At 35.8% G+C, this 27,067-nt stretch overlaps 1 protein-coding gene across 1 annotated transcript in view; it reads left to right on the forward strand.

Moving 5' to 3' along the window:
* The window catches only part of Cask (calcium/calmodulin dependent serine protein kinase), a 333,827-nt gene that overhangs the window by 73,140 nt on the left and 233,620 nt on the right, over positions 1–27,067 (forward strand). Inside the window, exon 2 of the mRNA XM_048336639.1 lies at positions 6,986–7,098. Coding sequence (XP_048192596.1) covers positions 6,986–7,098 — 113 coding nt within the window. The remainder of the gene's footprint in view (positions 1–6,985; positions 7,099–27,067) is intronic.

Below are 27,067 nucleotides of genomic sequence, written 5' to 3' on the forward strand. Positions count from 1 at the left end.
AAGAAACTATATTATTTTTATACAAAAATGTTATATTTATCATATGACATGCTATTTTATATATACATATATATAAATGCTACATGTATATCACATTTTCTCTGAGGTACATCACAGCTTTGTGCTTATGGACAGTGGATACCACTTCAGCACTATGCTTAGGAATAATCTTATACCGTGAAATCACCAACAAAAAACAAAATGGAGGAAACAATGGACTAAATACACTTCAAAGATCTCTTGTTTATAATATGCTAACTTAAACAGGAAGGTAGAATACCATCTTGTTCTACCTCGACTGTCAACATATGCATCAGGGTGACTCAGATTTCCTCCATGATGTGCATATTCATAAATAACCATAGAAGTGCGATGAATATTTGAAGTTACAAGTAAATTTTAGCAAGTAGGAAATTTCATATATGGAATCTGTGAGTAATGAGGCTCAAATGTGTATCAACTGTGTGTATCTGTTATGTGGGTATATGTGTAAGAATTTTTCCATGACCTTCACTTTTCATATTGATTTTTAAACATTTTTGTTCACAGTTTTCCTACATATCATGTGATACATTGTACAATGCATTATAAATATAACAAACCTCCCAGGCTTGTGAGCTGGACAAGTTCACCCCATTTATTTAAGCTTTCTTGAGACACGATTATTTTTGTTTGTAGAATTTTATATCACTGATATATCTTGAAGTTTGTACATGGCCATGTTAAATTTATTTCAATTAAATAAAATTACAGTTAATATTCTATATTGATCATTGTGTTTAGTTTTTTCTTCATGTATATCAAATCATTTGAAATAACTTGTATTCTACAAGTATATGAAAATTAAAATGAAGCCCTCTTTTGATTAGCAAGATCTTAGGAACTTATGCTCTATTATTACATTTTTACTGGATACAGTATTTTAAACTGAATACAATATTTAATTTTTTGTGCTTGTCTTGGCGCCTGAATCCTGAGCTTTTATGCTCAAGGCTGGTCTTCTACCACTTTGAGCCTCAATTCCACTTCCAGCTTTTAGTGGTTAATTGGAGATAAGAGACGCATAGACTTTCCTGCCCTAGCTGTCTTCGAACCACAATCCTCAGGTCTCAGCTTCTCAAGTAGCTAGGATTATTAGGCATGAGCGAGCCACCAACACCTGGCTATAATACTTAATTTTTAAACTGGATACATTTTAAACTTCTATAGAGGAGTATAGATAGTATGAATTATATAAATACAAATATAATGAAATGAAAAGTCATGAATCTACTGTCAATGTTATGAAATAAAATATTATTAAATGCCATCAAAAACCCCTTCAGTGCTTCTTCATTACAACTACTTCCCTGCCCTGAACCACTATCTTGACTTTTTATTTAATTGGTCATTCCTTTTCCTTAAAAAAAATTTTTTTACCTGCCTTTCCTGTCCATATATGTATACCATAACAGTATATTGTAAACTCAAATTTAACTGTGTAAGGAAAGGGCTACCATTGTATGAAGCCTTTCAGGTGAAAAAAAATTTGGAACAGAATCCTTTGCTCAGTTTGACTTCCCATGCCCTGGTTGAGATGTTTAGGAGCTCCTTCTGGGTCACTAGAAAAATCTCTAGTAAATCCCAGTAGTTGTGGCTCTTCTCAGGCAGGAAGAACTACAATAATGGTTCTGTAATCCCAGGCAGGCCAAGTCTAGTAGGATTGTGGTCAGGAGCATGGTTTATTCTTCACTTCCTCTCTTCAGCTCACTGGCACCTGCCTACAACCCCCAGGAATAGGTCAGAGCAGAATGCTACAGCAGAAAAAGGAGGTAATCCCATCCATCTGTGGCCAGAAAGTGCCAAATAGAAAAGCCTTGATCCAGTTCACCTATCCATTCTGTTTTCAGATTTAAATGGTGATCACAAGTCCTGGAAATATTTGCTAGCTCTGTTTGGTCTGGTTGTCCTTTGTGTTTGATAATATGGCTGTCAGCCTGAGATTTCCCTCTTTGCTCTCCTGGGGGATTCCATCATGTCTTCTGTATTGGAGTTCCTGTTTACTGTCCTTTGGCATACTTTTTATCTACTCCACACTTGTTTATATAATACATTCTATAATTTTTTCAGAAAGTATATATGGCAGGTAATCTTTTCTATTTCTGAGACTCTCTTTAAAAATTTATTTATTTATTGTCAAAGTAATGTACAGAGGGGTTACACTTTCAAATGTCAGGCAATGAGTACATTTCTTATCAAACTTGTTACCTCCTCTCTCGTTTTTCTCCCACCTTTCCCCTCCACAGTTTCTTCCCTACCCTCCCCCAAGTTGTACAGTTGATTTACAGCATATTGTCTTGCAAGTATTGATGTTGCATTGGTTCTCCTTTTACCCTTTGTTTCTCCATTTTGGTGTTCCACTTCCCTAGTTCCAATAAACGCACATACAATACCCAGGATACCAAAATCAGTTACAGTGACATCAGGGGTAAAACCATGAGGAAGAAAGACAAAAGATAAAGGCATAATTTCATATAGTACATTGAAAATAACAATAACGATGTTAATCTACTTATTTCCAAGAGTTGGAGTTCATTTTGCTTAGCATAATCTTATGTGTTCATATGTACATAGCTATTGAGCTATTGTGATCATCTGTTAGGACTGTCTTAGTACTAATTATTTCCAATGAGGGAAACCATGGAGTCTGTGTTTCTTTGGATATTTTCATTTCCTCATGAATGGGGCCAAGTCATTCTTTCTGATAGAAGCATAGAATTCCATTGTGTATATGTACCACATTTTCTTGATCCATTCATCTACTGAGGGGCATCTGGGTTGGTTCCATATTTTAGTGATGGTAAATTGTGCTGTGATAAACAGAGTTGTGCTGGTATCTCTAGTGTGATCTTGCTTGTAATCCTTTGGGTAAGTGTCCAAAAGTGTGGTTGCTGGGTCATAGGGGAGCTCTATGTTTAGCCTTTTGAGGAACATCCACACTGCTTTCCAGAGTGGTTGAACAAGTTTACACTCCCACCAACAGTGTAGTAGTGTTCCCTTTAGGCCATATCCTGGCCAGCATCTGTTGTTAGTTTTCTTGATAATGGCAATTCTTACTGGGGTAAGGTGAATTATCAATGTTGTTTTGATTTGCATTTCTTTTATGGCCAGTGATGTTGAACACCTCTTCATGTGCCTCTTGGACATTCTCATTTCCTCTTCAGAGAAGTATTTCTGAGTCTCTCTTTATGGCTACTGACAGTGTGATTGAGTGTAGAATTAAATTTAGAAATCACTCTCTGCAGTTATGAAAGTACTCCTTTAGTATGTTTGTTTGTGGGGGTATTCACACATGTGGGCTGGTCCTGATACTTGAACTCAGGCCCTAAGTACTATCACTTTTCTTTTTCCCTCAAGGCTGGTGTTCAACTGCTTGAACCACAGATTGGAGATTAGTCTCACAGACTTTGCTGCCAGGGCTGGCTTCAGACTGAGATCCTCAGATCTCAGCCTTTGTGTAGCTAGGGTTACAGGTATGAGTACCTGGCCCGTTATTGTATTCTTGCTTCTGTGTGCTGCCATTGAGAGATGTAAAACCATTCAGGTCCCTGAGCCATTGTATATAAACTATATTATTTTTCTCCTCTCTAACATTCTTACTCCACTTCTATAGATTTCTTTTATAGATTTATTTTTCCAGAGCTGAGGACCAAACTCGGGGCCTTGCACTCACCAGACAGGTACTCTTCTGATGACCTAAATCCACAGCCCCTTACTCCACTTCTAGAAACCTGAAAATCTTCTCCATGCCTGCAGTGGTTTTAAATTTTACAGTGGTGTGTATATGGAGATGGGATATTTATTTTGCTGGGTATTTGGCAGATCTGTTTCAACTGGGATAAACTTTAAACTTGTCCTTTTAAACTGGAGATAAGTTTAAACTGGTCTTTTAAGATTGAATGTAAGTTAGAGAAATGCTCTTGAATTACTCTTTTTAAAGTTATTAACCCTCCATTTTCTTTGTTATTTTTGTTCTACTTTCTGAAATATTATTGAACATTATCTGCCAACATTTCTACTGAATTTTATGTTTCTTTATGTGTTTATTTTTAAGAAAATTTTGAAAGTTCTGTTTATGTTAGTCATGAAGTCTTTCCGAGGCTACTAATGCTAATTTGAAATGTTTTTCTTGAGTAATTTTTTCCTCTATGTTGCTCTTGTTTTGGCTTCTGTATTCCAAATTAGAAACCCCTTCCCAGAAGTCTTAGGAGCCTTGATTGTCTACTTGTAATTAAGAATAGAGCAATTAAGGGTACTGTTGCCCCCACCCATGATATTTTTGGCTGGAGACATTTTTGGTTTCAAAGTTAAAAATTTTGCTACTGGCCTCCAGTGGGAATCCCCATTGCAGAGAAACGAAGATCTGTTTCATAGAGATTTAACAGTACCAAATAGAACTTGTTGACTGAATTTCACTGGATGGTGATTTAGCTGAGAAATTTGTGGAACCTTATCTTTATACTACCTTTATTGCTGGGATGGTCAGATATTGAATAGAAACCCTTTCATCTACTACCTTAAGAGTAAACTATCTGGCTTCCAGCATTTCTGTGTTAGAAGACAAAGAGCTGAGATGGTCCATACTCCCCTTGCTTTGGTTCTGACACCTGTTACACTCTCCAAAGAATGATAGGATGAGGAAAAGGAAATTTTCCAAAATGTTGTCATGAGTTGCAGCATACTACGTGTGTGTGTGTGTGTGTGTGTGTGTGTGTGTGTGTGTGTGTGTAGAATGTGTCCTGAGAGTTTATATGTGGACAGAAACCACTGACATTAAGCATTTCCTGAAATTTCTTTGCTATTGTCTAGATAAATAATCACAAGTTAGATATCTGGGTTGAGAATGAAAACATTTGTGGAAGTCCTGCCTTACTTTGTTATATTATCACAGAGGAAAAATAAAATCTTTGAATGGTTTTGAGTGATCATTTTGAGAAAGTCTTCTTTCTATCACTTTCTGAAAGACACATTATCATTCCTTTCTTCCCAGGTTAGCTTTGTTAGGATGTTTGAAGAGAAGTTTTTAAGCTGTTGTATAGTTGATAGCCTTATGATGTTATTAATATGGTCTTGAAGAAATGCCTAAGTCTAGGTTAGATTAAAAATTTGCTTCTTCTCTGATTGAATAAAAAGAAAGAAAAACTTGTAAGACAAACAGTATCACAGGGTTCTAGTGTAAATGATTTTTTCCTATATGCTGATTGATCCTATACATTGAAACGTACTGCTTGTACCTGTAAAAGCCAACGAAATTATTCTTAAAAATATATTTAAGTAGTTGTACAAAGAGGTTTCAATTCAACATGTCAGCTTGTGGTTACAATGCGTCTTGATCCATGTTGCCTTTTTCCATCATTCGCCCCCATCACTCCCAAGTTCACCAATCCTATCCTCAATCTGGCTAGTTCTATTTTCATATATGTACACTTACTATTATAACTGCATTCTCCCACCCTTTCGCTTTCCATTTGTCTGCCCCTCCCCCCAGTTTCACTTCCTCCTAACAACATATGTTACAGCTCCTGGTATTCATTTTGTTAAACTGTAAGTTAGTTGTTCAAAGGAGTTATACCATTGCAATCCTCCAAATTTCCCAATTGAGGCATTCTTTTGTCTCACGCCCCTCAGGATGTGAAAAATGCACACACACATTTCTGTACTTAAAGACTGGAACCATACTTCAAATAAATTACCATAGTATATTTCTATTGCACACAAATCATTGAGTCATCTTGAGTTCCAGCATAGATATGCTAACTATTAATGTCAAAAAAAACTGTGTGTGGGTGCATGTGCGTGGGCGGTGGGGAGTGTTACCTGTTCACATATTTTTCCCAAATTTTATTGGAGTGTATTCTTTTCCTTGTTTAGTAATTATTGAGGTATTTTGGTTCTTGGGAAGAGGTGTATTAAAAGTACTTTCTCGGGGCTGGGAATATGGTCAGGTGGCAAGAGTGCTTGCCTCGTATACATGAGGCCCTGGGTTCGATTCCTCAGCACCACATATACAGAAAATGGCCAGAAGTGGCGCTGTGGCTCAAGTGGCAGAGTGCTAGCCTTGAGCGAGAAGAAGCCAGGGACAGTGCTCAGGCCCTGAGTTCACCGCCTAGGACTGGCCAAAAAAAAAAAAAAAATATGATACCAGGTTTTTATTTTTAAAGCATACCTTCAGGAATGAGTGCAAGAAACAAGTTTTTGCTAGTCACAGGAAAAGGTGGTAGTAGCTGAAATTTAAGGTGTCACACATGAAGAGTAGTGGACAGACTGGAGAGAGATTTGAGGTTAACTCAGTAAGCCTTGTTAGTAAAATTAGGTAAGTGATATAGAAGATGTAAGGGAAGTATCTACAGTGTTTCTAGTTCAAAAGAACAAATCTCTATACATGATCAGCTACTATGGACCTCCCTTATTTTGTGTAAGATGTTGATGATCTGTATGGAATAGTACAGTGATTATTTGACTTGAACATCATAGTCTGTAGGGTTATGTTTTTTTTAATGATTTTGAGTTACAGATGTGATTATCTGCCCTCTGTTTTTCCAGTGGTGAATTTAATGGTGAATTGCTTCATTATTTAGAGAAAAAATATGTCCAAAATTGCATTGTATTTCATGAATTTTGCTTTGAAAACTACATTCTATGGTTGTATAAAGTGACTAGTAGATAATGTTAGAGGGAAAGAGGGCTGAGAATGTGGCTTAGTGGTAGAGTGCTTGACTATCTTGCTTGAAGCTGTAGGTCTGATTCCTCAGTACCACATAAACAGAAAAGGCCCAAAGTGGTGCTGTGGCTTAAGTGGTAGAGTGCTAGGCTTGAGCAAAAGAAGTTCAGGGACAGTTCCCAGGCCCTGAGTTCAAGCCCCAGGACTGTCAAAAAACACACAAATAGAGGGAAACAGAAACTTGGAAAAATATCAATGAGTTAAAATTGACTTCTTGTTTTTCAGGGGTCCCTTCAGTGTTGTACGACGATGTATCAACAGAGAAACTGGGCAGCAATTTGCTGTAAAAATTGTTGATGTAGCCAAGTTCACATCAAGTCCAGGGTTAAGTACAGAAGGTAAGAGATGGATTTCAAGTAAGTTATTTGATGTCTGGCTTTATTCCACTTCCAAAATCCATTTATCAACCTTATCTCATCTGGGGGGGGTGGGAAGCTGAGGGTATGATATAGTGGGAAGTGGGTGGAGACAGTTTACACTCCATTTTAGCATCTCAGAATTTAAATGATAACATTTGGAAGATATAATAACTTACAGTTTAAAGTCATCTAAGATTATTATAGGCTTTATGTTTAATGAGGAATTGAGTTAAACCAGGACATATGGTTCTTAGGGTCTTCTTTGTAATTGCAAGATGATAACTGAGATTCAGAAAATGCTAATAAGACCCCTTCACTTATACCTTTAGTAATCTTACAAACTAGTAGAACTAAAAACCTTATATATGATTCATATTTGCCTTAAGTTACATGTAGTATGTGTGAAATTTAAAAGGTCATACTATTAGATCTTCTAAGGCTTACATTTTAAAACAATATGGATATACATACTTATATGTATTTATAAAACAATTTTTAAGTTATTTTTCTTATACCCTTACAGTTTTATTTAACCTCAATTCATACTTCAGAGGGAATTATTATTGTATTAACATATTGTTTCATATATTTATGTGATAATGATAACAATATCTTATCCAATCTAACTCTTTTTTTTTAAATACTAAGCTTCTTTATTTTATTCCTGGTTTTAAAGGATTTTTTTCAAATTTTTATTATCAAACTGATGTACAGAGAGGTTACAGTTTCATACGTTGACCAATCTAACTCTTAATTAGCCTATCTTTTCACTTTACGTTTTTGCCACAGTCTAATAAAAGATGAGTCCTTCTTTATAGTCTTTTTCTTTTAAATCCCAAGAACAATGCAGTCAAGAATTTAGGAAGGAAAATACAAGGCTGCCTAATCTACTTAAATTTTATTCAGTTGTCTTATTTTGGAAAGTAGAAGCTCACATCTGTGAGTTAATCCAAGTCCGTCTGTTCCTATAGACCTTTTTTCAGGATCATTGCTTTTTAATATTTTTCAAATACTTTGCATTATTATGCATATAACATTTATAGAAAAGTCTTAGAAGTTGCCTACTCACAATGAAGCACTCATTTGTTTTTAGTGCTTTAATCATTAAAACCTTTTGAGAAAATTTAGAGATTTTTATGTTTTATAATTTTATTTTCTGGAATGGGCCTTTGATTATAAATACTGCTTTGAGTTATATTTTTTGCCAGTCCTGGGGCTTGGATTCAGGGCCTGAGCACTGTCCCTGTCTTCTTTTTGTTCAGGGCTAGCACTCTACCTCTTGAGCCACAGTGCTCACTTACGGCTTTTTCTGTGTATGTGGTGCTACAGAATTGAACCCAGGGCTTTATGCATGCTAGGCGAGCATTCTACCACTAAGCCACATTCCAAGCCCCCTATAAATAATTGTATATATATATAGAAAAATTTGAAACTTACTTTTAAGCAGGGTTTACAATTCATTTGATAATTTGAACATGTTGGGGTTCTTTTGTGTAGTGCTCATGATCAAATACTGGACCTTAACCTGAATTTATTAATACTAGAAGTTTGATATCTCTTATCATTGTACATAATTCTGTTCCTGTCTAGGCTAAATGCAGTTTTTAGGGAAACAATTGCTTTATTTGACTGAGGAAAATCATTGACATATTTCTTCAACAAGATCTCTGCAACTATAGGTATAGAATATTAGACTGAAACCCTCTTATTTATTATCACTTAGTCAAACTCAGAATTAGAAAAAGGGCAAAGGACTTGGAATATCCCTGGGTTTAAGTTATGCCTTTACTTAATATAATATAAAGGAACCTATTACTGAAGTTGTAGCTAATTCTTTCATTCTTGGATAGTACTGATGTCTGCAAGTCTTGTCCTAAACACAAAGCTAGGCCACTCTGTTGATCTTTTTTTGATCCTTTTACTCTTAAGCTTTATTGAAGTCTTTATAACAATCTTATATTACAGGGTAGAATCATACCTTCTGGTATTAAACAATATCCAGTTTGATTTAGTCACATTACTCATGACTTTCTCTGGTCTTCAGTATAGCTGAATGGTTTTACAAATGAAAATATGCATTTGGCTTCTACATTTCCTATCTTCTTCTGCAAGATGACTTATAAGTTAACCAGGAAATGGTCCAAATTTCATCTCCATCACATCTACTTGGTTTTATGTTTGCTTGGTTTTTGCAGTGAAATTTACCAAACTCACGACTACTCAGGTTCATACTGGCTCATTTTATTCTGATTTGTACACATTTTATTATTATAACATGTATATGTGATAAATAGCAAATTATTATATAATACCCCTTTCAATGTTGCCCATCTTCTTATACCCCATCCAACTTCTTTCAGCTCTTTTCTTGTTATTACAGGTGAAATGTCTTAACCACTTTGCTCATTAGGTCCAAATTGTTAGGGTTCAAAAATGACCTTATCATACCAAAATATATAAAATATAGGTAAGAAGAAACATTTTAAAGTAATAAATTTAACACAATAAATAGGAATTCAATAGGTGTCAATGACTCATGCCTATAATCCTAGCTATTCAGGCAGCTGAGGTCTGAGGATCAAGATTCAAAGCCAGTACTGAACATGAGGAATCTGAATTCATGTTGTCTCTACCCAAATGGTATTGGAGGTTGCTGTCAACTTTCAGTCTTTTTGCACAGCAGTACATTTTGCAAACTCATGCCTGCATTTATTAACAAATTTGTGAAGAATTCCTAACAATTTACACGCAGAGTTTGTACCTTAAGATAACCAAGCAGAAGTTACTTTTGCCAGTTTGTTTATCTGGTAATTTTCAAAATCATCACGGGCTTGTCGATATCATTGGCCACCTAGCACAGACACAACTGTTTAGTCTATGTGGATTATAATGGTGGGAGAGGTAACAATGATCAAGCTGCGTTGCATTCATATACTGCTTGGTTGAATGGTAACTCAGTTGTATAACTACTTAAAGATAATAAAAATATTTTTTAATGTTAAAAAAAAGATTCAAAGCCAGCTTGGGCAGACAAATCTGCAAGATTCTTATCTCTAGTTAACCAACCAAAAAGCTAGTGGTGAAGGTGTGGCTAATAACCAGCATGATGGTGCATACTTATTATAATCCCAGCACCCAGGAGGCTGAGACAGGAGAATTGTAAGTTCTATGCTATTTGGGCTATGCAATGAGAACCTGTCTCAATTTTTATTATTTTTTTCTTATTATTGTCAAAGTGATGTACAGAGAGGTTACAGTTTCATACGTTAGGCCTTGGGTACATTTCTTGTACTGTTTGTTACCTCCTCCATCATTCCCCCCTCCCCCTCCCCCTTTCCCTCTCCTCCCATGAGTTGTTCAGTTGGTTTACACCAAACAGTTTTGCAAGTATTGCTTTTATAGTCGTTTGTCTTTTTATCCTGTGTCTCTCGATTTTGGTATTCCCTTTCACTTTCTTAGTTCTAATACCAGTATATACAGTTTCCAATGTACTCAGATAAGATACAGTAAAAAAATTAATTTTTTATTGCCTTAAATCAGTTATATAGGAGATGGGTTCATTTTTTTTAAATGAGTAGTGACTGATCAATGAAAAAAGAGAAGCTCAATAAACTCAGGAAGTAAAGAGGGGATATTATTAACTTTATTAAAATAAAAAGAATTATAATACAATGCTATGAAAAATTGTATGCCAGCAACTAGATAGCCTTAATGAAAGGAACTAATTTGTGGAAGGGCAAAACTGCTAGGATGGATTCAGGAAGACACAGAATGATATCAGGAAAAGAGTACAATTATATAATTGAAAGCATTCCATAAAAAAATTAGTAATGAATATTGAATTTCATTTTGAAGTGACTAAATGTACAAAATTTAAATGTGGTAATTGTTGCATGGTCATGAATGTACTAAAATCAGTTAAAAGTATATACTTTGTGGGGAAAATGTATGTTAATTCTTCTAGTTCAGTAAATAATTTTGAAGAATATTGTATGTCATGAATGATGGGATGTATATAATAAATACAAGTTTGGTTAAAAAAAATCAATGTAGGATTGATTGGGGATGTAACTCAGTAGCTTGAGTACTTGCATAGCATGTATAAGAACCTTGGTTCAATCCATAGTAACCCCAAATCAATTTTATATACCTTACTAGTTTAAAAAAGAGCAACATCAATAGCTATGCCTGCATGATCACATAAGATAATGCTAAGCAAAATGAACTCCAAGTTATGGAAATAAGTGCTATATCATTGTTGTAGTTATCTTCAACCTGCCATGAGAAACCATGCCTTTTTTTTCCTCTCGTATTCGATTCCTGTGGTTTTACTCCTGCTATTAATGTAACCGACCTCAGTACCCCAGATACTGTATATACATGTATTGGAACTAGGGAAAGGAAAGGGAATACCAGAATCGAGAGACAAAAGATAAAAAGACAAACCACTGCAATAGCGACACTTACAAAACCAATTGGTGTAAACCAACCTTACAACTCATAGTGGGGAGGGAAGTGGGGAGGAGGGAGATGGGGGTAAAATGAGGGAGGAGGTAACAAGTTGGATAAGAAATGCATTTGCCTTACATATGAAACTGTAACCCCTCTGTACTTCACTTTGAGAATAAAGAGGAATAATAATGATAATAATAATAATAATAATAATAATAATAATGGAGCAACAAACCAGAAGTCAGTGGCTCACACCTGTAATTAGGAGTCTGAGACCCTGAGGATAGTGTTTCAAAGCCAGCTTGGGCAGGGAAGTTCATGAGGCTCTTATCTCCAATTAACCACCAGAAAACCACAAGTGGTGCTGTGGTTCAAGTGGTAGAGCACTAGCCTTGAGCAAAAAAAGCTCAGGGACAGCCCCTAGGCCCAGAGTTCAAGGCCCAGGACCAACAAAAAAAAAAGCAACAGTTAAATGACATCTCAGTTAAAACAAAAAATACATTTAACAATACCCTCATAATAAAAACACAATTAACTTTGAGTACAGGGCAACTTATTCAATCTTTTTAAAGGCATCTAAGAAAAATGAGTGACTAATTTCATATCTAATGTTTTAAGACAATGCTTTCCTTCAAATATTAAGAATAGGACAAGGATGTACTGAAGAATTCAGCCAGAGAAGTTATGTAACAATTAGAAACTTTTTACCAAATTTAGATTGGGAAGGAAGAAATGAAACTCCCTCTCTTTGTAGAGAACCTGATTGTGTATGTGGAATATCCTATGATATCTACAAAATATTTTTAGATGTAATAAGTAAGCTTAGCAAGTAAGCTTATTTGTAGCATACAAGATCAATATACAGAAATGAAGTTATATTTCTATATATTAGCAATGAAAAAATCTGAAAACAAAATTAAGGAAACAATTCCCTTTGTCAGAACCTCAAATGGAATAAAATACGTAGAAATATTTTTAACAAATGAAGTATAAGACTTGTAAACTAAAACAATGTTTTATAGTATTGAGAATATTAAAAGTCCCAAGTAAACAGTAACACTTTCTGTGTTCATTGATTGGAAGTCTTAGTATTATGAACATGCTAATGATAAAATACAGATGGAAATCAAGGGACTCTGAATAGCCACAACAATCTTGAATAAAGGAGAGAAAGACAAGGCTGAAAGACTTAAACTTTCCTCATTTCAAATTTTCTGAAAATGCTACATTAATATGCATAGTGTAGTAAGCATAAGGAGAGACATACAGATTAGTGAGATTGAATTAAGCATCTAAATATGCATTGGTAATGATAATAAGCATCTAATTATAAATCAAGCATTTAATAATTTTAAGAGTGAATTGTTTTTATGTTGCCCAGGCTGGCTTTGAACTCCTGGAGTTGAGCAATCTTCCCACCCCCTCCTGAGTGGTTGAGACTATAGACACTTGCTACCATGCCCACAAAATCCATACATTTAAAGTTAAATTGTTTTCAGCAATGGTACCACGGAAATTCAGTGGAAAAACAATAGTTTCTTTAAAACAGTGGCACTAGGACAACTCATAATTGACATACATAAATGGCCCCCAACTTAATATCAGATAAAATGATTAAAGTGGATCAAATCCAAATGTATGAGCTAAAACTTTGAAACATAGAAGAAAGCATAGGCTTAATTCTTCACGATTTTAGATTAAGCACTGTTTTCATAGATATGAAACCTAAAACACAAGTAACAAAGTTAAAATTCATAAATTTAATTTTATCAAATTAAAAAAAAAACTTTTGTACTTCAAAGGATACGTGAAAGTAAAAATATCAGACACACTATTAGGGAAAATGTTTAAAAAGTCACATATATAGTAAGATTCTAGTATTTAAATGTACAAATAACTTTTGTAAGTCAACAATAAACACAAAGAAAGCCTTGTAAAAATAATGAATTTGAGTAGACATTTCTTCAAAGAATATTTGTAGCTGGAGGCGTGGTTCAGTGGTAGGAGCATCTGCCTAGTAAGCACCAGGACTTGCATGCTGCCTCCCCCAAAATTAGTATTTACAAGTAGTCAATACACTCATAAAGAGATGTGTAGCATCATTTATCTTTAAGAGAATGGAAATACAAACCATAATTGAGATTCCACTTCACACCCACTCTCATGTTTATACTGCGGGGGGGGGGGGGCAGGAACCACATTTACAGCAAGGATACGGAGAACTTCGAATTCTCATTCACTAATTTGGGAATTACATTGGTGTAGCTGCTGTGGAAAAGTTTGACAGTTCTTTAATGGTTGAATTTAAGAGTGCCTTCAGATCTACCACTTCCATTCCTAGGTGTATGCCCAAAACTATTGGAACTAGACATTCACACAAAAACTGAGATGAATATTTATAGCAGCATTATTTGTAGTACTCAGAATTTTTGGAAACTAAATAATTAACTGGCATGTGGATGAATACAATTGATTGTTACATAGTGCAAGAGGATATAATTTAGAATGAAAGTATTTAAGCTTGGTTCAACATTTGAAAATCAAGTTACATTATCCATCACATCTGTAGACTAAAGAAGAAAAGTCTCTTGATCATGTCAGTAGATGTCAAAAGGCATTTGAGAAAATCTAACCACTCTTTCATGACTTAAAAAAACAAAACTTGCAGTGAAGTAGGAATAAAGGGCAGCTTTCTTAACTTGGCAATATCTAAAACAAACAACAAAAAAGAAACTCCACCACCCTGACAGATAAAATCACAATTAATGATCAGAAGTAGATGTGTTCCCCCCTAAAATTGGGAATAGGGCCAGAATGTTTGTATTCATCATTCTTGTTCATTAAAGTTTGGGAAATCCTAGCTAAGGAATACAGAGCATCGTAAACAAACAAAAGATATACACACTGGCAAGAAATAAATGCTCTTACATGTAGAAAATCTCCCCCCCAATCTACAACAAAAGGAAAAAAAAAACCCACCCTTCTAAAACTCAGAAGTGCTAATAGCAAAGTTACATGCTACACGTTTAATATATAACAATTAAGTAGGATTTGACATTTAAGGTACAAAACCATTGTATCAACATCACAGACTGTCCATGGCGTATGCCTGTAATCCTAGTTATTCAGGAGGCTGAGATCTAAGAATCATAGTTCAAAGCCAGCTTGGGCATAAAAGTATGAGACTCCTTATCTCCTATTAACCACCAAAAAACCGGAAGTAGAGCTGTGGCTCAAGTGGTAGATGGCCAGCCTTGACCAAAAAAGGTAAAATAGAGTGCTCTGGCCCTGAGTTCAAGCTCCAGTTCCCGCACACAAAAGAAAAAAAACTGAAATACTTTATATATAAACACAACAAGACATGTACCAAAAACTGAGGGAGGGGGTAATAGTGTTTAAAAAGAAATGTACTCATTACCTTACTTTTGTTACTGTAACCTGTTTATCACCTTTACAATAAAAAAGAATGTAATAGGAAAAAAAGCTTCAGAACTATAATGACAAATATTTAGAAATACCTAAATTACTAGGGAAAGATTTCATGTTCCTAGATAACAGCATCAAAAGTCAGTTCTTCCCAAATTCATCTAGAGATTAATTACATTCCAAATTATGATTCTGGTTACTTTCTTGGATATTGACAAACTGAGTCTAATCTTCATAATGGCAAGAATTGTTACTCTCTTATCCCAGAACAACAAAATTGGAAGACTGATATTACACAATTTCACTACTTAAAAACTACTGTAATTCAAGCCAACACTGGTGGCTCACACCCATATTAGCTACTCAGGAGACTGAGATGCAGAGGATTGCATTTGGAAGCCAGCCTGGGATGAAAAGTATGTAAGATTCTATCACCTAAACAATCACCAAAAGCCAGGCTGGAAGCATGGCTCAAGTGGTAGGCCACCAAGAAAGCAACTCAGACATCATGAGGTCCTGAGTTCAAACCCTAGTACCAGAAAAAAACAAAACTAGCATAATCAGGCTCAGGAGCAAGGCTATGTGTAGCAAAGTGGTTGATGAACACTTACCTAGCATGCATAAATTCCTAGATTCCATCCCCTGTAACACACACACACACACACACACACACACAATTGTGACAGTGTGGTATTGGTGAAAAAATAAACAAATAGATCAATGAGATATAGTAGAACACCCAGAAATAGATCCATGCAAATATATCCAACTGATGTTTGACAAAGTAGCAAAAGTGCTCTTCTAGAGAGAAGATAGTTTTTTCATCAAAGGATGCTGGCCCATGCTAACTCCAGTAACCAAGTTTTCATAGCTACTCCATTCATAATAGATAAAATCTGAAAGATACTAAAGTATCCTACAGTTACTGTTATATTGTGATACATCCATACCTTGGAATTCTATTCAGCAATAAAAAGAAAATATCCATGGTTGCATGCAACACATTGGATCGATCTCAACAAATTATGCTGTATTTTTAAAAAAAAAACACGAAATGCCATCTATTGTAAGGTTTCCTTTATGTAAATCTCAAAATGATAAAAGTGAAATTAATGGTTGTAGGTCACTGCAAAATTGCTGTAAGAATGAGACAAAGGTGGATGTGATCATAGAGGGGTAGCATCAGAGTCATTGTGGGACATTTTTATGAAACAGTTCTGATTTCTGTTTTAGTGGTAACTATAAGAATTGGTGTATAATAAAACAAAGTAGCTCTTTAACACACAAAAGATTGCATGTAAGGAACTCTTAAGTGGAACGGTTTAGCACCTGTAGCAATGTCATTGTCCTGGGTTCAGTATGGTACTGTGATTATGTAAGGTACTATAACAGAGTGGAAGGACTGGGTGAAGGTTACACAAACTCTTTTTGTGAATTTCTATTAATGTACAATTATTTAAAGTCTTTTAATTTTTCCTTGTGATCTGCATTCTTTTCCACCAAAACAATAATTAACTCACAAATGTTAGAGAGTGTAGGAAGAAACATTGTGACTAAAGGCTTTAGATTTCATACACTCCAAATTGTTCTCTACAGGCAAACCCTGATTGATGTGTAACTGATAACATCATCAGACACTGTCACTTGCTTTCCTCAGGAAACATGAATATTTAAAGTAGATTTAATTTACATAAGGAATTTATATTCATTTTGTAGAGTAATTACTGGTCTAGCTAATAAATCTGTATTTCCTCCTTTTTTATGCAGAAAGCATGCCAAAATCTTTTACTTGCAATTGCATTTTCTTAATGTCATCATTTCTTTTACTGTTGGCTTATAATTGATATAAAGTCATCTAGCAGATCTCAAGATGTTAAGACATTCTTTGTTTAATTTTATCATAAACCTAACATAGACTATGATTCCTGAATAAGTTGGTAACATTAGGACCTGGTCACAGATTGAATATATCAAACTATAATTTATAAAGTCAATCTTTAAATAAAGAGACTCATTCCTTCAAATATTAATGAATTATTGTTTTTTGTACCATATCATATGCATGTGAAATTCGAATTTTATTTTATGATTGAGTTATCAAATGATCATGTTTGAGAATTGGTAGTATTAATCATTAAGAATCATAAAGTCGGGGCTGGGGATATGGCCTAGTGGCAACAGTGCTTGCCTCGTATACATGAGGCCCTGGGTTCGATTCCCCAGCACCACATATACAGAAAATGGCCAGAAGTGGCGCTGTGGCTCAAGTGGCAGAGTGCTAGCCTTGAGCGAGAAGAAGCCAGGGACAGTGCTCAGGCCCTGAGTCCAAGCCCCAGGACTGGCAAAAAAAAAAAAAAGAGAGAATCATAAAGTCATTAAATGACTTGTACTTCAAAATCTTATTCCTTATTAGTGGTTCTGTGCAGAAATAGTTTTTGTATTAAATGGAGTATTTTAACAAAATTTCTGGAGATCAACTTCTAACTAGTCATACAATTTTCCATAAAATACTTACTTTTCATAGTTTTTATTTAATTATTGTGTGTATAATTATTAGTAGATTCCTAAAGGAGATGTTCCTGTTCTCCCCCTGCCCCACTCATTTATTTTTAAAGCAAATATTCTTTATGTAGGCAATCATGTAGTTCTCATTTCATGTATCTTAGATAATAAGTTATGAGTATTGTTTTAGTAAACTGCCTTAATCATACATCTCCGCATGTTCCCCTAATGGTGTGTGTGTGTGTGTGTCTGTCTGTCTGTCTGATTTGAACCTATCAATACTAAAAGGTCAACTTTTAAATAAATGCTTCTCTCTCTCTCTCTCTCTCTCTCTCGATCTCTCTCTGTGTGTGTGTGTGTGTGTGTGTGTGTGTGTGTGTGTGTGTGTGTGTGTGTGTGTTAGTTCCAGGGCTTAAAATCAGGACCTAGGTGCTGTCCTTGAGTTTCTTTTGCTCAAGGCTAGCACTCTACCACTTCAGCCACAGCTCTACTTCCAGGTTTTTTGATAGTTCATTGGAGAAAAAAAAGCCTCACTGATTTTCCTACCTGGTCTGGCTTCCAATCTCAATCCTCAGATCTCAGCCTGCTCAGTAGCTAGGATTACAAGCATAAGGCTCTGGCGCTCAGCCACATCTTTTTTTTTTTTTAATTATTAACTCTATAGTATTGTGACAAACATTTCTGGATAACTATATTTAAAAGAGGATGCATATTGTATAAGTGTGAGATTTATAATTATCATATTGATCAATTTCTATGGTTCATTGAGAAATTGCTCATGAATTGCCAAAGATAAGGCAATTTGTGGTGACTGTTCTTGAAATCAACTATGAGGAACTATGAGGAGAAAGAAAACTCATTTTTTCTTTTGCCATATAAAACAATGTAGACAAGACTTAATCCATATTACCTGCTTCTGAAAGTATATGCTTATTTGTTAAGTAAAATGACCTATATTTACCTCTCCAATATAATTTAGGTGTAAACATGGATTGACATTACATTAAATATGTTGCCCATAATCTTTAATATCATCTTGTAATTTCTAATATATGTCTTTCAATCTGGATTTACCATCTCATTATGACTTAGATACATTAATAAAGAAGCTGACATGTTTAGATATTATCATTCTGAAAGTTCTTTGGCTTGCATATTCAATTTCATCATAATGTCACGTTCAGGAAATAGAACAGCATGAAAAAATATAAAATCATGAGTGCTCATTTTTTATTCTGAAATAAAATAGCTTTGTAAGGTTTGCTCATTATATGTGGGATTTGTTTCTCTTTTAACAGCTATTTTTGTAGTCGATTTTCCTATATAAATACAGAGATATTTTCCTTCAATCTTTGATTCATGCATTTTTACATTATGAGATTTCAGGTCTTCCTCAGAAAGCCAAAGAGAGAAAATTGATAATGCTAGAGATTTTTTCTGGGTTGATAGATTCATAAACTCTGATAGGTTAGAAAACTCAGTCTATACACAAGGCATAAGAATTTGGCAGTATATTTGCTAATTACAGTATTTAAATCTAAAGAAGTAAAGTAAGGGAATTTCTTAGATATCTTGGATGTCTGGGCTGCTATGAATACTCTAAAAACACTTATATAGCTTATACAGCTATATGAATAATTAGGAAATAAGTTTTTGAATAATTTAAGAAATGCCCTTTGTTTTAAGATTGCTATTCGATAGGAATTTGCATTATATAATCAATATGTCAAATGAAAAAACTTAGCTGAGCACATTCTGGTAATCCTAGTTGCACAGGTGGCTGAGATCTGAGGATCAAGGTTCAAAGCCAGCTCAGGCAGGAAAGTCTGTGAAACTGTTATCTCCAATTAATCACAAAAAAGCCAGAATTAGAGTTGTGTCCTAAGTGGTAGAATACCAGCTTTGTACAAAAAAGCTAAAGGACAATGCTCAAGCCCTGAGTTCAAGCCCTGTGTGTGTGGTGGGGGGGAGTGCATGCACAAGTGCACACACACACACATACACATACACACACACACACACACACACACACACACACACACACTCCAACAATAAGAAGAGTTTTTCCCAAAGGATTAATTGATGAGAAAGGTAGGGACTATTGCAATAGAGAATGGGATACACTTTAATAGAGAAAACACTGTGGCCATAAAATCTCTGAGTTCCTTAAAAGTTAGGCAAAAGGAAAGATATTCTTGTATGGGAGAAATAGCTATGTTAGAAAGAACCTAGTGTGAGGAAGTGAATAGACCTGCAGGAATTAAGAGGTTTAACCCAAGTTTGGTAAACAGCTATTTTGTTCCATTGACCATAGGGACAACTAATTAGTTCACAGTTCAGCTAATCAGTTATGAGGCACAGAATGGAAATTTGGAGGGTATTTAGCCTTTTCATAGTAAAGGGTCATCCATGAGTCTTATCTAAATTACGAAGGATAGGTGTTTCTTTGTATTAAGCCATTTTTGGAAACACAGAGGACAGAATTCTTAAAACTTGCTGTTTTCTATCTCTTTATGTGTGAGGACTTTGGGGACATTTACATTCACCATATAGTTCTTAAATTCCTCATTTATAGAAGTGTATTACTAGGCCTGGTTTTCTTTGGCAACGAGTAATTTTTAATGTCAGCAATTTTTTTGCATACAGTCAGTACTCCTTGGCTTCCATATGAGTGGATTCAACCAACCACAGATGGAAAATGTTTGGAAAAAATGCCTCTGCACTGAACAAGTACACATCTCTCCCCCTTGTTATTATTCCTAAACAATAGAGTTTAACAACTGTTTTCATTATACTGGATATAATAAGTATACTTAGTAATACAAAGAAACATAAGGAAACTGTTGCTTCAAAAATGAAAACATCTTTGGTATCGAAGGAAAGTTGTAGATTTTAAATGGTAACTTGTTTCACCTGTCAACAAGTAGAAGTTGGATTCAGTTGCTATTGAAAAAAATAGAGAACTCACATTTGAGTTTTCACTCTATAGCAGATATTTTTGAGACTGGGCACGAATGCTGGTAAATGTTCACAAAGACTTCCACACAGCATAAGCTAGGTGTACTTGTAAAGGAACCAATTTCCAAACTCTTTATTTTCTGTGTTCTTTCTAAAGTTTATATGCTTAAGAAAATTGTTATAAAATTATTTTTAAAAAGGAAAAGGAGGGACTGAGAATATGGCTTAATGGTATAGTGCTTGCCTAGCATGGATGAAGCCTTGGGTTCGATTCCTCGGCACCACATAAACAGAAAAAGCTGGAAGTGGAACGGTGGCTCAAGTGGTAGAGTGCTAACTTTCAGCAAAAGAAGCCAGGGACAGAGCTCAGGGCCTGAGTTCAAACCCCAGGACTGGCAGGGAAAAAAAAGGAAAAGGAAACATAAACAGCTGGGTGGTGGTAGCTTGCTCTTGTAATCCTAGCTACTGAGAAGGCTGAGATCTGATGATTGGGGTTTAAAGCCAGCTCAGGAAAGAAAATCCAAGAGACACATATCTCAAGTTAAGTATGAAAAAAAGCCAGAAGTGGAGCTGTAATTCAAATGATACAGAGTGCTACCCTTGAACTAAAAAGCTCAGGAACTAAAAAGCCCAGACCCTGAATTCAAGCCCTAGGACCAACACACACATACACACACACACACACACACACACACACACACACACACACACACACACAGAGAACATATTTGTAGTGGATATACAGGTTCTTCTTTCACGATGTTTTCTTCTCTCACTTCACAATGAACCTTCCTCTCACCTATCCAGAATCCTACCACGGTCTGTTACAATATCCACAGAAATCTCTAGAATGCCAAACAAACAGTTTGAAAATTAACATCAGTATAAAGAAAGTGAATGACTCTCAAAAACCAAGTAACATATTTTTCAAATTGCTTCGTGATTTGCTTCCAATAAAATTCACAGACCTTACTAATTTTTTAGCTGACAGATCATTAAAACTGGTTTGGGTGGTACTAGGGTTTGAACTCAGGGCCAGGTGGACTTTCTATTACTTGAGCCATACCTGTAGCCCTCATTAAAACTAATTTTTAAGCCATGTGCCTGTGGCTCACACCTGTAATTCTTGTGGTCAAAGGCCAGCCTATTTAGAAAATTTCACAAGATCCTAGTTTGAAATAACTAACAAAAACAAGCTAGAGGTGTGGCATAAGTAAAAATGCCAACATAGCAAACATGAAGCCCTGAGTTAAAACCTCAGTGCCAAAAATAAAAAACCTCCCAATTTTTGTGGTCATTATGTAATTCAAAAAGAGGTTGCTCTAACAAAGCCCCATCTATTCACATCTCTCTCCGCCTCTTTTTAAAATAATAGGTTTAAGTCTACAGCGAAGAGGCAGCAGCAGAATAGGAGAAAATAATTTGCCACCTATTCATTTGAGAAAGGATTAACATTTTGTTGCATATAAAGAACTCAAAAAGATTTAAAAAACAAAGAACCCCGGGCTGGGAATATGGCCTAGTGGCAAGAGTGCTCGTCTCATATACATGAAGCCCTGGGTTCGATTCCCCAGCACCACATATATAGAAAATGGCCAGAAGTGGCGCTGTGGCTCAAGTGGTAGAGAGCAAAGAGAAGCCAGGGACAGTGCTCAGGCCCTGAGTCCCAAGCCCTAGGACTGGCAAAAAAATAAAAATAAATAAAAACAAAGAACCCAGTTTTTAAAGTGGGCAAATGTGGGCGCTGTTGGCTTATGCCAGTAATCCTAGCTGCTCAGGAGGCTGAGATCTGAGGATCACAGTTTAAAGCCATCCTGAGCAGGAAACTCTGTGAGACTCTTATTTTCAATAAACTACTCAGAAAAAGCCAGAAGTGGTTCTGTGGCTCAAGTGGTAGAGCACTAGCCTGGAGCAAAAGAAGCTCAGAGACACGGCCCAGGCGCTGAGTTCATGGCCCATGACCAGCACCAAAAAATAAATAAAAGTGGGCAAATGAAAGAAAATAGTATAATGCCTACCTAGCATCTGTAAGGCAAGGCCCTGAGTTCTATCCCCAGTACTGCACTTTAAAAACTGCACTTTAAAAATAATCCTATATCAGTCAACTCATGGGGCGGGGGGGGGGGGGGGGGGGGGGAGGGAAGGGGGGAGGGGGGAATGAGGGAGGAGGTAACAAACAGTACAAGAAATGTATCCAATGCCTAATGTATGAAACTGTAACCTCTGTGTACATCACTTTGACAGTAAATAAGAAAAAAAATAAAATAAAGAAGTCCTTATCAACATAAAAATAATCCTATATCACTAGCCACTGTGGTGGTTTACACTTTTAATCCCTGTTCTCTGGAGGCTCAGGCAAGAAGAGGATTGTGAGTTTGGGACTAACCTTAGCCACATAGCAAAATGCTATATCAAAAAAAAAAAACCCAAGTAAACAGTAAGTGGGTAAATAACTTGAATAGATAAGATACCGGTCAAAAAAAGAAGTACACCTGTCCAGCATATAGTAGAAAAATGTTCAATATCATTATGCATCACAAAAATTAAAACTACAATCAGTTATCTCACTCCAGTTAGAATTGCAGTTTAAAAAAATACTGATAAGGACCTCTTATGCACCCTTAGTAGGTATGTATAGATTTGTACAGCCATTTCCTGATACTTATTTTGTTAGGTTTTGATTTAGTCTTTCTAAATAATTACATGATTTGAGCTATCCATAGACTCTGTTATACTTTAGTTTATTCATGTATAACTGTTTAGATACCACTCAGTGAAATAGATACTTGCAAGAGGTGGAGGAGGCCAAGGGGAGTGGGGTAGAGGATGAAAGGGGGAAAAGGAATAGAATGCAGGCAAGACTGCATTGTATACACAACAGAATTGAGAAAAATAAGAGAAGAGGTGGGTCAAAAGGGGGTGAACATGTGGAAGGGATAACACAGATCAAGATGTATTGTATATATAATTTGCTTTGTTAATGGCAAAAACAATTCAACACATAACATAAAAATTAAGAACAGTGAGGGAAAGGGGAGGGGTGATGAGAATGTTTAAAGGGGTGGTATTGATCAAGAGACACTGTCTTCACGAAAGGGAGAGGGGGAGGGGGGAAATGAGGGAGGAGGTAGGTAACAATTTGAACAAGAAATGTACTCACTGCCTTACATATGAATCTGTAACCCCTCTGTGCCACACTTTGACAATAATGAACAAAGTTTAATTAAAAAATTCAAAAAGTTGTGTAGCCGTTTAGGAGAACAGTATGGTAGTTCCTCAAAACATCAGTCTATTATCCAGCTGTCACACTTCTGGGTTTATATCCAAAGGAAATAAAATATTGATAGAGACCTGCATGCCCATATTCATTGAAGCACTATTCACAGTAGCTAAGATACAGAAACAGACTACATTCCCAACAACAGATGAATGGATAAAGATGTGTTATATGTGCAAAGTAGAACATTATTTAGCTCTAAATAAGAATGAAATCCTGTCATTTGCGGCAAACAGGATGGAACTGGAGGACATATGTTAAATGAAATAAACCAGATTTAAACACATACTGAATCTTCTCTTTTATATTTGGAGACTGATGAAAATCAACCTGAAAGTAGAATAGTGATTACTAAGAGTTGGGGAAAATGAGGTGGGGCTGGAGGGTAAAGGGATACTGAGTTTGATGATGTATTCTATATACATGTGTTGAGGTATTATACTGAACCCTGTTAATATGTACAATTTATACATGTTAAGAAAAAATAAAATAATTAAAAGACATATTGAGTTATAATTTCCATACCATAAAGTTCACCTCCTTATATTATTCACTTTTTGGTTTTCAGTGTATGATATGCAGAGTTGTGTAACTCTTCTATTTGAAGAATATTTTAACCATTCAAAACGAAACACTTTACCTTTTTGTAGACACCCACTGTTTTCCTCCTCTCTAGCTCTGGTAACCCTCAATGATTTTCTGTGGACTTGCCAAATTTAGACATTAATGGAATCATACAGCATATGATATTCATGTCTTGTTTCTTTCACACAGTTCATCCATGTTGCAATATGTATTAGTATGTTAGTCCTTGTATGGCAAATAATATGCTATTCTGGATATGCCACATTTGTATATCTTCACTAGTTCACAAACTTTTAGATTAGATCAGGGAGTTTTGCTATTATTTATAATACTGCTGTAAATATTCATGTAAGTCAGTCTCATTCATGAATTATATATTTCTAAATTCATCTATTCACTAATCTTTATAACCCCTAAGGTAATACTCATGGCAATCTTTAGTTCCTCACAGGTATATGCAAAGTAGCAAAAATTTGAATTGCTTAGCACATAGGCTCCCAGATTAGATCAAACAGGAAATCCTTGTTTTGGCTCTCATTTTATAAGTAAGTGCCTTTTTTTCCAGGACCAATTTAGTGCCAATTTCTTCCGATTTTTGTGGGTTTTTTTTTTTTTTTTTGCTGTTGCTTTTCCTCTCCTCCCCAAGCTGGGTTAGTGGCTTACACCTGTAATCCTTGCTACTCGGGGAGGCTGAGATCTGAGGTTCATGGTTCAAAGCCAGCTTGGGCAGAAAAATCCCTGTGAGGCTCTTTAATTAACTACCCTTATCTCTAATTAACTACTCCAACCCCTGAAAGTGGGCAGTGGCTTAAAGTGTTAGAGTGTTATCCTTAGGAAAAATGCTCAGGGACAGCACCCAGGCCCAGGTCCCACGACTGACAAAAAAAAAAAAACCTGCCACCAAGTGAGTATGAAAGTGTTGTCTAGCATTCGTAAGTGCACAAAGGCTGTAACATATCTTACAGAGAAAATACTTCATTAAGGCATGAGTTACTGAGCTCTTGGCCATGAATTTGGTTAATGAATCACCAAAGTATGAAATAAAGTATCTTTACACAAACCCACACAAAAATAGTTACGTGTTGTTGGCATAATGTTGTGACCAGGCAATCATAGGAACCAAACCTTGTGTTTCTGCTAAACACAGGTTTTCCTTACAGTGTTCACTCAGTGTTTGGGCTGACTTTTTAGAACATAACTGCCATGAATAATGAAAACCAATGGGAAGTGATTTCATATAGGCATATGTTTTCAGTTCCCTTGGGTATATACCTAGTAGTAGCATTGCTAGACCATATGGTAATGTGTGCCTGTTTTTATACATAACATTTCTCAGTGTTTATTATGAAAATAAAAATAGGAACAAAATTTGTACTGAGCCCTATCTTATTCTACCAGATGTGAAAAATGAGATCTTTCTTGGATAGTTGTGTGTATTGCCCTGGCTTAGATGGCCATGTCACATAGGAGTCACTGACACCTCCATGTTCACAGCTTTCAAGGGCCCCTGAAGAGAAATGCCCAATTACAAGAAATGGCCTTATTTGGGGAAGTCTAAAACTTACTATTTACAGTTTTGTAAGAATGGAGTCCTTTCTTTGTTCATTATGCCAATGTTTCACCTTTGGTCTCACTTTCCTCTTGCCCAGTTCCTTCATGGCCAGTTTGTTTGACAGAATCTAATGGGTTTAAGTCTTATGAAAAAAGTCATTGTGCCTATAAATGGGTTCAAACAGTGTGTTTTTATGTGTGCTGGCTGGACCTGGGTCTTAAACTCAGGGCCTGGGCACTGACTTGAGCTTTTGTGTTCAGAGTTAGTGCTCTATGATTTGATCCACAGCCCTACTTTGGCCTTTTTGGAGATAAGAGTCTCAGGGACTTTCTTGCCTGAATTGGATTAAGAAACAAGTGTCTCAGAGTCCACCCTCCTGAGTAGCTTGGATTATAGGTGTGAGTCACCAGCACCTGGCTCTTAATGCCTTTTGTTGCCAGTCCTGAGGCTTGGACTCATGGCCTTAGCACTGTCCCTGGCTTCTTTTTGCTCAAGGCTATCCCTCTACCACTTGAGCCACGGCACCACTTCCAGCTTTTTCTGTTTATGTGGTGCTGAGGAATCGAACCCATGGCTTCATGAATACTAGACAAGCACTCTACCGCTAAGCCACATTCCCAGTCCCTCTTAATGCTTTTTTAAAAGCTGATATTTTCTTCTTTTTTTGTTAGAGAAGGTTACTGGAGATTTTTGTTCTAGTTTTTTAATTTTATTGTAAAGTTGATGTACAAAGGATTACAGTTACTTAAGTCTGCTAATGGGTATATCTCTTTTTGAACAGTGTCACCCTCTCCCTTATTTTCTCCCAGTTTTCCCCTCCTGACCCCCTTCCCCCAAGTTGCATGTTTTTTATGAACTGTTACTTCATAATATCTCAACTGTTATCTCTCTCAAGATATGAATGATTGACTATATAATTAAAAGACTTTAGCAATACACATCATAAAAGTGCAGTACCTATAAACAGTAGAAGTTTTGTGCTTCTGTTTGTAGTAAAGATCACATCTTTACCCAAATAAAGAAACATTCTCCTTTTAAGAGCTGCCATGTGCTGATCATTCAATATTTTAAATTATAGACACGTTGCTGGGTGCTGTTTAAGTATGCTATCTTGCTTTATCTCCAGAGAACCCAGAAAAAATGCAATATCTACATATTTTTAAAGTTTCAGATTAGAGAAATTAAAGAACTTTTTG

This window comes from Perognathus longimembris, chromosome 28 (assembly GCF_023159225.1).
Source record: "Perognathus longimembris pacificus isolate PPM17 chromosome 28, ASM2315922v1, whole genome shotgun sequence".
In the NCBI taxonomy this organism is placed as follows: Eukaryota; Metazoa; Chordata; class Mammalia; order Rodentia; family Heteromyidae; genus Perognathus; species Perognathus longimembris.